The 13,071-nt window shown below is 41.0% G+C and overlaps 1 protein-coding gene across 1 annotated transcript; it reads right to left on the bottom strand.

Moving 5' to 3' along the window:
- Positions 1-279: 279 nt before the first annotated feature.
- LOC110695860 lies at positions 280-6,584 on the bottom strand. Its single transcript, XM_021873086.1, has 7 exons — positions 5,987-6,584; positions 5,423-5,886; positions 4,784-5,248; positions 4,146-4,678; positions 2,485-3,579; positions 1,835-2,308; positions 280-382 (listed from the first exon to the last, which is right to left on the bottom strand). Exons 1-7 carry the CDS (start codon positions 6,582-6,584, stop codon positions 280-282), a joined length of 3,732 nt encoding a protein of 1,243 aa, XP_021728778.1.
- Positions 6,585-13,071: the final 6,487 nt, after the last annotated feature.

The following is a 13,071-nucleotide window of genomic DNA, read 5'->3' as shown; positions in this document are numbered from 1 at the left end:
TTTCAATTCCTAGCTTGGCCATATCCTCACGAAAGTAATGGCGGGAGGCTCTAAACTTCCGGTCTTTCATTTTGTTATAGATGGGGGTTTGTTTAGACCGGTTCCAAAATTTGAGAGGGGGGAGAGGAGGAGGAGGAACATCATCTTGAGTTGTGGAATGCGGTTGGGGTTGAGGGTTTGAGGATTGGCCTTGAGAAGATTGGCCGAGGGATTGATTTGAGCGCTTCTTGCTACTTTTGACTCTTCTTATCAAATCCATTTTAACAAAATTCACACAATTCACAAGAACACAACAAACTCCCTCAAACAAAACAACTTCCACCAAAAATTACTCACAAACCTCCTTACAAATCCAACAAAACCACCACAAACTACAAGGTACCTGTTCCAATCAACACAACAACCAAAATCCAACAACAAACAACAATATCAACAATCATTCATCAATATAATCATGAATCAACAAGAAAAAGTAACAATCACCCAAATATACCAAATTTCCCATAAATCAACCATAAAACACAAAAATCATGCTCAAAATCAAGGTAAACAAACCAATGTAAAGAAATCAATTGAAATTGACAAAAATATTACAAAGGTTAGAAGTATACCAAGATTGGAGACTCAAATTAAACTCAAAGCACTTCAAAGACCCGAAATTTCCCGATAAAGCACGAGAAAGAAGAGGAGTGTTGAAAATGGAGGAATATGGAAGAATTTGTGAAAATTTCGGGCAAAAGTTGAAGATATTTGTGAGAAATTGATGTTTTGGGGTTAGGGTTTGAGAGGAGGTAGAGAGAGAAATGGGAAAAATAAGGAGAAGATGAGAAAATAAGAGGAGAGAAAGAGAAGAGGGGCGCGCCCGGGTAATAAACCCAGATCGCCGCGCCCTCTCCCGAATATGCCGCGCCCGCGGCAAACCTCCCGCGCCTGCGGAGAGACCGCGGGGCAACCGCGAGGACCTCCTGGAATTTTTAGAATTTTTATACCTGACGGGGGCCGCGCCCTCTCTTGATTTGCCGCGCCTCTCCAAAACCTCCCGCGCCCGCGGAGAGACCGCGGGGCAACCGCAGGAAGTCCCTAGAATGGAGTTCCAAATGAGCTTGAATTTAGGTCGCGCCCACTCCAAAACCTCCCGCGCCCGCGGAGAGACCGCGGGGAAACCGCGGGAAGTCCCTGGAATGAAATTAAATTTTGCTTGATATGAGGGTCGCGTCCTCTCCAAATCTTCCGAGGCCTCTCCTAAATTTCCCGCGCCCGCGGAGAGACCGCGGGGCAACCGCGGGAAGTCCCTGGATCGAAATGCCTCAAAGAGGTGAAGAGGCCCCCGAGGTCTCCCCAACCCTCGGGGAGCCCTCTCCCCTGCACTCTAAACTCTTCTTCAAACCTCTTCTTTCCAACAAGTGATGATAATAGGCGACCTACAAAACAAGCACAAAACCAACTCAAAATAAAATAAAAAACCAATCAAGGAAAAATGAAAGAAAAGAAAGGAAAGAGAAATGAGATGAGAATCCGGGTTGCCTCCCGTAAGAGCTTTTGGTTAATGTCGTTAGCTCGACGTGCACCACCATCTCATGGTGGCCTAAAAAGAATCATTTTGTGAACAAGTCCAACAAACACTCCATCATAGTACTTCTTGAGCCGATGACCATTAACTTTGAATGAAGATGAGGAGTTTAAAGGAGAAATCTTTACGGCACCATTATCAAAAACATCTTTCACCAAGAATGGTCCACTCCATCTTGACATGAGCTCTCCGGGGAACAACTTCATCCTTGAATTGTAGAGGAGGACTTTGTCACCTACACAAAACTCCTTTTTCTCAATAAACTTGTCATGAATCTCCTTGGAGCGAGCCTTGTAGGTGCTAGCACAATCGTAAGCATCAAGTCGAAGTTCCTCTAGCTCATGAAGATCCAACCACCTCTTCTCCCCCGCACTAGCTAAGTCAAAATTTATCTTCTTGATGGCCCATAAGGCACGATGTTCAAGCTCTACCGGGAGATGGCATGATTTTCCATAGACAAGGCGATATGGAGTGGTACCAATAGGTGTCTTAAAAGTCGTCCTATAAGCCCAAAGAGCATCATCTAACTTGTTCGACCAATCCTTTCTATTCCTTGCAACCGTCTTCTCAAGAATGAGCTTTATTTGACGATTGGAGACCTCGACTTGGCCACTCGATTGAGGATGATATGGAAGGTCGAACCGTTGATGCACTCCATGTTTCCTTAACATCTTTTGGAAGGCGTTGTGAACAAAATGAGATCCGTTATCGCTTATCACAGCCTTAGGCACGCCAAACCTTGGAAGATGATTTTGTTGAACAACTTCAACACTACTTTGTGGTCATTAATAGGGGAGGCAATGGCCTCAACCCATTTAGAAACATAGTCCACAGCCACAAGTATGAATTGATTACCATATGAAGATGGGAATGGTCCCATGAAGTCAATCCCCCAAACATCGAACACCTCTAACTCAAGAATGGGTTGTTGAGGCATCTCATTCCTCTTGGAGATATTCCCAACCCTTTGACATCGGTCGCATGACTTCACAAAGCCCCATGAGTCCTTGAAGAGATGCGGCCACCACAAACCACATTGAAGAACCTTGGTAGCGGTCTTGGAAACACCCATATGCCCACCACTAGGGTCCGAGTGGCACATCCTTAAAACACTAGGCACCTCTTCAATTGGAACACAACGCCTAATTAAGCCATCAACCCCTCGTTTGTATAGGATGGGATCATCCCACAAGTAATGTCTTGCTTCCCTTTTGATTTTCTTCCTTTGGTTCTTTGAGAAAGAGGGTGGAAACTCCCCAAATGCTAGAAAATTCACCAAGTCGGCATACCATGGGAGTTCCTTCACCTCTATGGAATATAAGAAGTCATCAAGCATTTTATCCTCAATAGGTGAACCATCATCATGAATTTGATCACCCTCAAGGCGAGAAAGATGGTCCGCCACAACATTCTTCGCACCCTTCTTGTCCCTAATATCAATCTCAAAATTTTGTAATTCAAGCACCCATCGAATCAACCTAGGCTTGGACTCTTTCTTAGAAAATAGATACTTGAGGGCCGCGTGATCCGTGAAGACTATGGTCTTGGAACCCAACAAGTAACAACAGAATTTCTCAAAAGAGTGCACAATTGCTAAAAATTCCTTTTCCGTTGTTGTGTAGTTCTTTTGAGCCCTATTGAGTGTCTTGGACATATAGTAAATCACATGAAGCTTCTTGTCTACACGTTGTCCTAAAACACCTCCAATAGCCCAATCACTTGCATAACACATCAATTCAAAAGGAAGACCCCACCTTGGGGCTTGAACAATAGGAGTGGAGATTAGGGCCTTGTTCAATCTATCAAATGCCTTTAAGCATTTGTCATCAAAAATGAACTCATCATCCTTTTGAAGAATGTCATTTAGGGGCTTAGCAATAAGTGAAAAATCCTTGATGAATCTTCTATAGAAACCCGCATGACCAAGGAACGATCTCACACCCTTGACATTCACCGGAGGTGGAAGTTTCTCAATCACTTCTATTTTTGCCTTATCCACCTCAATGCCTCTATTTCAAATCTTGTGCCCAATCACTATACCTTCCTCCACCATGAAGTGGCATTGCTCCCAATTCAAAACAAGATTGACCTTAACACATCTTTCCAAACACTTCTCAAGGTTCACAAGGCACTCCTCAAATGAGACACCCCCACCGAAAAGTCATCCATGAAGACCTACATTTCCTCCTCCAACATATCCCCAAAAATACTCATCATGCACCTTTGGAATGTAGCGGGTGCATTGCATAACCCAAAGGGCATTCTTCGATAGGCAAAGGTCCCATAAGGACATGTGAAGGTAGTTTTCTCTTGATCATCGGGGTGGATGGGGATTTGGAAGAATCCCGAATATCCATCGAGGAAACAATAAAACTTGTGCCTTGTTAGTATTTCAAGCATTTGATCAATAAATGGAAGAGGGAAGTGATCCTTCTTGGTGGATGTGTTTAGACGTCTATAGTCTATACACATCCGCCAACCCGTGACCGTCCTAGTTGGAATGAGCTCACCCTTCTCATTCTCAACCACGGTCATGCCCCCCTTCTTTGGAACGACATGCACGGGGGAGACCCACCTTGAGCTAGAGATGGGGAATATGATTCCCGCATCCAATAGCTTGGTGATCTCCTTCTTAACTACCTCTCCCATTTGGGGATGTAGTTTTCTTTGTCGTTCGATAGAAGGAAGGGCGCCTTCCTCAAGTGTTATGTGGTGTTGGCACAAGGCGGGGCTTATACCTTTAAGATCATCAATTGTGTACCCCAAAGCACCTTGGTGCTTTCTCAAAACACCACATAACGCTTGAGCTTGGCTCACGCTCAAGGATGCACTAACTATCACGGGGTAAGTGGAATGAGGGCCCAAGAACTCATACCTAAGGTGTGATGGTAGAGGTTTGAGCTCTACCATAGGCACGCCATTACCTTCCTTTGATGTGGCCTCTTGCAAAGCTTCTTGGCTTGAGATTTTCAAGCACATTTGCTCATCCACTTCCTTCATGCTTCCATTACGCAATTGTTCATAGAATGCCACTTCCTTGCATGGTGTACCTACTTTGTCCTTGTTCAACAAAACATTCTCAAGAGCATCGTTAGAGGTGAGCAAGTGCTTATGCATGGAAGACACAACATGATCAAGTGAATCAATCATCATGCAATTTTCTAGAGAAGAAGATGGATATTTCATGCTTTCATTCAAATCAAATTCAATGACCTCATCTCCTACCTTAAGGGAAATCTTTGCACTCCTCACATCAATCATAGCACCCGAGGTAGCAAGAAAGGGTCTACCTAAAATGATTGGAATGGTAGCATCTTCATCCATTTCAAGCACAATAAAATCCACCGGGAATAGAAACTTCCCAACCCTCAATGGAACATCTTCTACCTTACCTTTTGGAAACTTGATTGACCTATCGGCTAATTGCAAGGTAATGTTAGAAGGTAAGAGTTCCCCTAGTTCAAGCCTTTGATAAACCGAATATGGCATTATGCTCACACTAGCTCCCAAATCACATAAGGCATTATCAATTTGAATCTTGTTAATGGCACAAGGAATGGAGAAGTTTCCGGGGTCTTTCAATTTGGGTGACATTCTGTTCATGATGATAGCACTACAACTTTCGGTCAAGTTGATAGTCTCCACAACCTCACAAGTCCTTTTCCCACTCAAAATGTCCTTGAGGAATTTGGAATAATTTGGCATTTGGTTGATCACATCGGTAAAAGGTAGAGAAAGATGAAGTTGTTTTAGCATATCAATGAATCTCCCAAATTGTTCATCCAATTTGTGTCTCATGAATTTTTGTGGGTAAGGGAGCTTGGGTTTCACAATTTCTTTCTCTACTCTCACCTCTCTAGGTGTCTCAACCACAACCTCATCCAATGATGCCCTATCCCCCTCATTCTCAACCAAGGCTTCCTTAGGAATCTCCTTATCCTCACCCTTCCTAGGTAATCTCTCCTCAAGAACCTTACCACTCCTTGTAACAATAGCATTCACGTGTTTCTTGGGATCAAGACCTTGGGAAGGTAAAGAAGAAAGGCTTGCATGATCTTTCAAAGCATTAGCAAGTTGAGAAATTTGGTTTTCAAGCATTTTATTGTGGGTCATCATTTCATTGAACTTCTTATCACTAACGGCCATGTATGTGTTCAACAACTTGGTTTGATTCTCAATTATTTCTTCCAAATTGGTCCTAGGTGAAGAAGGTTGAATAGGAATTTTCTCCTTGAGTCCTTGGAACAAATCCGGGTGGGGGACCTCTTTGAGCATTATTTTGAAAATTGCCCTTCCCTTGGTTGTTCCAAGTACCCCTATTTTGATTTTGACCATAACCTTGATTATGGTTACCACCACCTTGATTATGGTTACCACTACCTTGATTATGGTTTCCATAACCTTGGTTTTGATTACCATAATTTTGGCTTTGATTTTGGCCACTATAACCTTGGTTATTATAGCTACCACGAGAACCTTGGTTCCCTTGGTTTCTATAACCACCACCTTGATTATAGTTGTCAAAATTGCCTTGGTTTTGGTAATTCCTATTCCATTGACCTCTTTTATTATCAAACCTTTGAGCATTATTATTTGACACATAATTCACATGCTCACTCTCATTGTTATCAAACTCATCAACACATTCATTAGGACAATTACTAGAGTCATGATCATACGATCCACATGCATCACAAAACAAACAACCCATAGGCATATTATGTGAAGAGGGAGGGGGTTGAGAGTTAGAAGGAGTACCTCTCCCCTTAAATTGGGAGGAAATATTCGAAGCTTGGGAAGAAGAAGAAGTGCTCTCCAACTTGGCTTTGATTGCGGTCATCTCCTTTCCCAAGTTTGTCATTTGGGAGGAAAGGTTGCTGATCGCATTTAGATGGTCCACCGAGAACAATGAAGATTGCTTGCTTGAAGAGTCTCTCTCCCCATCTTGCCAATCTCTATAGTAAGTCACCACGTCCTCAATAATGTCCACCACTTCTTCTTCGGTCTTGTTCATGATAGGACCCCCGTCCACCCCCCCCCCCCCCCATCAAGGCATGACTTGCCTTGGGGACTTAAACCGCCATAGAAGATTTGGACCACTTGGTATGTTGGAATTCCGTGGTGAGGGCACTCCCTTTGATACTCTTTGTATCTCTCCCATGATTCGTAAAGGCTTTCATTTGTCCTTTGCTTGAACCCTTGAATCAAGGCTCTTGCCTCCGCCGTCTTCTTTTGAGGGTAGAAGCGGGACAAGAAAGCCTTTTTAACATCATCCCATGTTCTCAAGGAGTTGGGCTTCACTTCTTTATCTAGCCACTCTAAGGATCTTCCAATGAGAGAGAAGGGGAACAGCTTGAGGCGTATGAACTCTTGAGAAACTCCGTTGACTTTGATGGTGTTGCAATATTTTTCAAATTCTTTAAGATGGTTCAACGGGCTCTCATTCTTAGCCCCACCATATTGCCTCCTCTCAATTAAGGTGATCATGGCTGGCCGAATCTCGAAATCATTTGCCGGTGTTGTAGGCGGAGCTATGCCGCTCTCAAACGTATAAGCACCGGGTATTCCTAGCTCCTTCAAGGCCACTCTCGGATTTTCTCCCATGCCTTGCTCTTCTTTAATCTCTTCTTCACTTGAAGAACTATACCCCAAGGATCGATTAGCTATTCTTATCCTTGAGAGAGTCCTTTCGATTTCCGGGTCAAAAGGCACAATGGATCGATCACGAGCTCTATGCATGCAAAACTTTAAAGAAAATATTAGTAGCACGGCTACAAGTGTAGCCTAAAGAAACAAAATCTTTTTGTATATTTTTTTTTCAATTAAAATGAAGTAGATTCAACAACAAAAGCTAAGCACAAATAGCACTCCCCGACAACGGCGCCATTTTGACGAGAGAAAAATGTATGTCGTTATCTACCCTTCCCCCAAGTCAAACTAAATTTTTAAACACCTAACCAACCTTATATGAATATAGGGTAAGTTAAGGGTCGATCCCTAGGAAATTCAATGATGAAAACTAGAGTCTAAGTCAAGCTACCTCGAAGATGGAGTTTAGACTATGGTTGGCACTATGGTAAACTAAAACAAGTCTAATCAAGTAAATCAAAGGTCTAAACACTAGGGATATGGGTTCCACATGCAAGTTCAATGATAATGCTAGTTTAGAGCTCAATTAATTAATTCAAGTATTGCAATGGATAAACAATAGTAGCAATCAAGTGAGTTCAAATGCTATCTCCTATAGGCCAATCTAGGTGTCACTATGAAAGGCAAATCAAGAAGAATCACAAGAAAACCCAATCAATTAGAGCAACTTTCAATTCAATTGTTCATGTCATTAAGAGTTGCAATGCAATCTAGATTAATCTTATAGGTTGATCACTCCTAGTCTAATCAATCACATGCAAAACTATGTCAACCAATTTAATTGCAACAAATCAATCAATCAAAGAGCATCAACTAGCAATTTCATTAATCAAACATGCTTCCCCCTTTCCCTAGTGTAGGGAATAATTTCAAGCCTTTAAAATCCCACTAGCTTGAACCCCACTGTGATCATACACTAAAGTACGGTGGCGTCCAAAAGGGAATAAGATAGAGCAAAAGAGTCGCCAACAAGTTTTTAAGGAACTTGTAAACCGTTCACGAGGTGAAGGTTACACCCCTTAATGATCCAAGAGATCGCCAACTCCATAAGGTCATGAACCAAATAAGGGTTCGGGGATGAAGGTACAAATCCAACCTAAAAGAGATTGAACCTGCCCTAATAATAGGCCTCTACTTTATTTTGCTCGTATTCATGCGCGCTTTCTGACTAACATGCAATCAATAGATTTAACCCTAACATGATACTAACAATCATAAATATTAGGAAGAGAATAAAAGGCATCATAGCAATCATATTTAATATTAAAATTACCCTAGACATGATACTAGGAAAAATAACAACAACATAAACATGATATCTACATCATAAAATCAATAAATCAATAAAGTACTTACTTGGATGCCTCGTACCTCTTTCTAATAACAAAATACACAAGTTAGTAACTTCAAGGAAAATAATAATCAAAACAATTAAATTAAATAATTGAAATAGAGATTTGGGACCAAACCCTCAGAAATTAAAACCTTTCACGTCTAGGGCGAAGGCAACTTCGAATATGGCTAGGTGTTTCTAGATCTTGTGAATGCGGAATTTTGTATTAAAAAGCAAAGTTTAGAAAAGAAAGAATGAATGTATGAAAGTTGATGAAAAGAGATGAATGAAAAGGATTATTTGACTGTAAATGAATGCTAATTGATGAATAATTTGTGAATGAAGAGAGTTGATGATCGATGATGCTTGTTGATGAATGATGAAGATAGATGGTGAAAACTTAAGAATAAAGAGAATTGGTCCATGAAAACGGAGTTTTTAATACGATATTTATAGAGAAAATCATCCAAAAAAGATAATTTATCAAAACAGAGTCTGAAGACCGCAAAACCATCTTGGCGCCAGCCTTGGCTAATTGGCGCCAAGACCAGTGGCTAGTGCCAGGCGCCAATGCTGGCGTCTGACGCCAATCCCGATTCCAGGCGCCAAGGCCTGGGGTTGGACGCCAAACTGACTTTTAACACGTTTTCGAAAATCTGATAAATTTCCGTACTGGAAGGTAAAATAATATAATTTCAGTCGAAAATGCTATTTGATCTTGATTAAAACTCTGAAGAGTCCTAATTGAATTAGGAATGAAAATAACCTTCTAGAATGTTCTAGAAGACAAAAACCATTCCTAATTGCATTAGGAATGATAAATTATATTAGGCCCTCCCCTAGATCATAGGGCCGTACATAAAGCTCAAACCGGGCCCAGTTTAGTAAATTGGCCATAACTTCCTCAATATTCATCGGAATTGGGCTTATAATATATCGTTGGAAAGGTCTTTGAAAGCCCCATCCAACTACACCACTATTGGACCCATATCATGGACCAACCAAACTGGATTGGCTGTTTTCTTAAAATAAAGTTTTCAAAATCAGGGAGAAGAGAAAAGAAACATAACTTTCCGCAACACTAGACCTTTCCACACTTTCGTTTCATTCGACTATGATTCAACGTGAAAGGCATTCATCACCGGGTTTGGTTTTGGGGAGACACAAATGGGTGTCTACAGAAGACCCCACTTTGACTAAGTTTGGAGAAACGCAAGTTTCGAAAACAAAAGTCAAAGTATCGATAGGGACGGAGAATGATTCAGAACGTTCTGCGATCCTAAATCACTCTTGTAACGCCAATACCTGCAAAACTAGCATTAGTTAAACAGATAAAAGAGTTAAGAAACGCGTATCTTGCACCGTCGAGCACACGTCTCTAAAAGTAACCGATTTGTTGCTGTTTGTTGTTGTTTTGATGACCTCCTGCAAGCTAGAGAATGCCATCCCGCTGTTTCGATGTTCACTTGTCCCTGAACAAAGAGCTTCTTTTTTACATGACTCTAATTTCCGCTGTGATAGTCTTCGAAAAGATCACTGCTTCTTAATGTTTTCTATGCCAGTACGTCGGCGCTTTGCTGCTTGTGAACCAGTATGTCGGTGCTTTTGATGTGATGACAATCCTCTTTTCTTTGGGAATAGTTGCCAACATAACTCTTGCGTGATGAATGATAACCCGATTTAGGGAAAGTTGTCAATGCCACGTAACAATCCATCCTTGGAAATGTTGTCACGATGAAGCGACAATCCGTACCTCGGAAAATTTGCCAAAATCCAATTTTTGGAAAAGTTGCCAATGCTTCGTAACAATCTTTCATAAGAACTTTGCTACGATCGATAATCCACATCTTGGAATATAACTCCTGAAAGCAATCCACCTTGGAAATTTGCCAACGCTATGCGACAATCCTTTTGGGAAAATATTGCCACTATTGACAATCCGCGTCTTGGAACATTTGCAAAAAAGAGTCGACCGACAATCCACTTCGGGAAAATTTTCCACTTACTGAAATGAATGACAATCCACGATGAGGAACTTTTGCCGAAATTTATGATGAGTAGAGACCTACAACAATCCTTTGTGAAATTTTGCTATAGGGAACTGGGTGTATGACAATCCAATTTCGGAAAACTTGCCAGCGATGACAATCCGAACTTGGAAAAACTTGCCAAACAAAGAAGGAGCACGACAATCCACGCTTGGAAACTTTGCCAGAGATGACAATCCAAACTTGGAAAAATTGTCGTTGAAGAAGATGCACGACAATCCATTTTTGGAAATATTATCAGTTGGGGATGACAATCCAATTTTTGGAAAACTTTGTCATTTAATAAGAATGCGCGACAATACATATTTGGAAATATTATCAGTTGGGGATGACAATCCAATTTTTGGAAAACTTTGTCATTTAATAAGAATGCGCGACAATACATATTTGGAAATATTGTTGTTTAAGTGCTTGCTTTTGAACCGATTGTAATGAGCTAGTGTTTTAGGCGCTTAAGCTAAGTGAGACGATTTTCGTCAGGTCAATCACTTACTACGATTGTAATCGAGCCGACTACTAATCATGTCAAATTGCTTATAGGGGCTAATTGGCGTACCAAGGAACCCGAAATTGTTGCATGAGGTCGAAATCACCAATCTGGGAGGCTTCGAGCTCTGTCGTTGCTGAAATATTTCCGGCGCCAAGAATTGGAGTAGGGTCTTCCCTATTCTGCTGCACCTGTATTTATTTTGATCATAGAACTTTGCCAATTTCTTTAATTATCTTAGGTTGACCTAAGGCTTAACATTGTTTGACTTATCGACTTGACACGACTCAAGGCATAAACTTGACGTGATATGTTTGACTGACTCGAGGTTGACTCGACTCGAAGTGAAAAGACACGTGTGACTCGTGACCCGTGTGTGCATTGTAATGTGATCGTGCAACTTGAAAATGCAGAAAGCAAAAGCAAAAAATTTCCGTTATTTTTGTGGAGGGTACCGACTTTCTCCCGAAAAAGAAAGACGTGAAAAAGAAAAATCAAAAGTTTGAAGAGCTTAGTCAAATGTTGTTTGATACTATCTCTCAAGGTGCAAGGATTAATCCATCCTAGGCTATCTCAACTGTTGACTCCATGATGAAAGTATTTAGGTGACTTAGGCACGGAGGCTAAGCACTTCATACTTCTATGTAATGACAATTATGATTGATTTTGACGAAGCATGCTTCAGCGTTAAGATTTCATGACAAAGGGTTCCTAAGGGAAATATATTTGGTCATGTATGCGTGATGTGTGTGATAGTGACACTAAAGTTAGGCCGCAAGAGCTAAGTGTGTGGGAAAATATATTATTGAAAAGAGTCAAATGGTGGTGACTCTTAGGCTAGGTAAGCTAATGATGTAGGGATCAAGCCCCCAAGTCTAGCTCTAAATGAAAAGGGATGAGCATAGGGAATTCCTTGATATGATTATGTGCAAGTGTGTGAATGTGAATATGAATGCATGTTTATTACGGCCGCACCTCGATGTGAGGTTGCCTACGTATCCGTTAGGAATCAGGTCGAACGTAGCTCTAGCCAAACCTCGCACAAGTGTGTGTATACCTCAAAAAGGTCTTTTAAGGGTTGTAACGTGGTTAGGCTAAAGGTTATAGAAAAAAAAAAGATAAAGGCTCAAGACCCTAGATAAGCCCCCAAGGTGTGCAACCTCGCTTTTGAATCTTTATAATTTTATGCTTGAGTTTCTACTCTCTTTTTTAGCTCTTTTTGCTTTAGCATTTATTTTACTTTTGCAAGTGTGGGCAATCTCTATCATGCGGTCTATCACTCACTTGGCATTCATGTTTCTCAGGCACGGTACCGAGCACTCGATAAGAGACGCAATCTGAGACATGTTCTTATCGAAGATATTTTCACATCAAAGACATTGGAACACTTACCCTTTTGTACACTTGTTTTCGTTTTTCATTATTGCTTATTTTTTGCTATTTCTTTCTTTTGAATTTGCTCAAGCTTTCTTTAGAATTGCATAAGTTGCACACCATCCCATCCCAAGGTTAGGTAGATGTAGATTGAAAAAAGAAGGGTTTATCATTAGACGAGGCTCAAAGTGATTTATGAAGAAAGGATTGCATATTGTAAAGGTGAAAGGAGATATGATGTGGCTACAAGGGTTGCCTTAAATCATTGGTATACCTTGTGTTTAATTCGACATGGATTTTTTTTTTTTTGATGCAATGCAATGTGATGATCATGTGCAAGGAAATAAATGCTCATTTTATTAAAAGAAAAAATATAATGATCCTACAAAATAAATCTAGAGAAAGAGAAAGGTGCCTATGCTAGACTTATTGGGGAAAGGAAAAAAAAAGAACAAGAAATAGAAAAGAGAGGCCACGAAATCTTGTCGTTGCAGCTCGCCTCTTGTCTTGTGTGATTTGCTTCATCATCACCCAGTCTTCTCGCTAGCTAGAGGCAATAGGACCTTGTTTGCTTCTATGAGGTCTTGAATGAGATTTTGAAACCTGTAGC

Source organism: Chenopodium quinoa, unplaced genomic scaffold (assembly GCF_001683475.1).
Source record: "Chenopodium quinoa cultivar QQ74 unplaced genomic scaffold, ASM168347v1, whole genome shotgun sequence".
In the NCBI taxonomy this organism is placed as follows: domain Eukaryota; kingdom Viridiplantae; phylum Streptophyta; class Magnoliopsida; order Caryophyllales; family Amaranthaceae; genus Chenopodium; species Chenopodium quinoa.
This window is presented reverse-complemented; position numbering and strand designations above follow the sequence as displayed.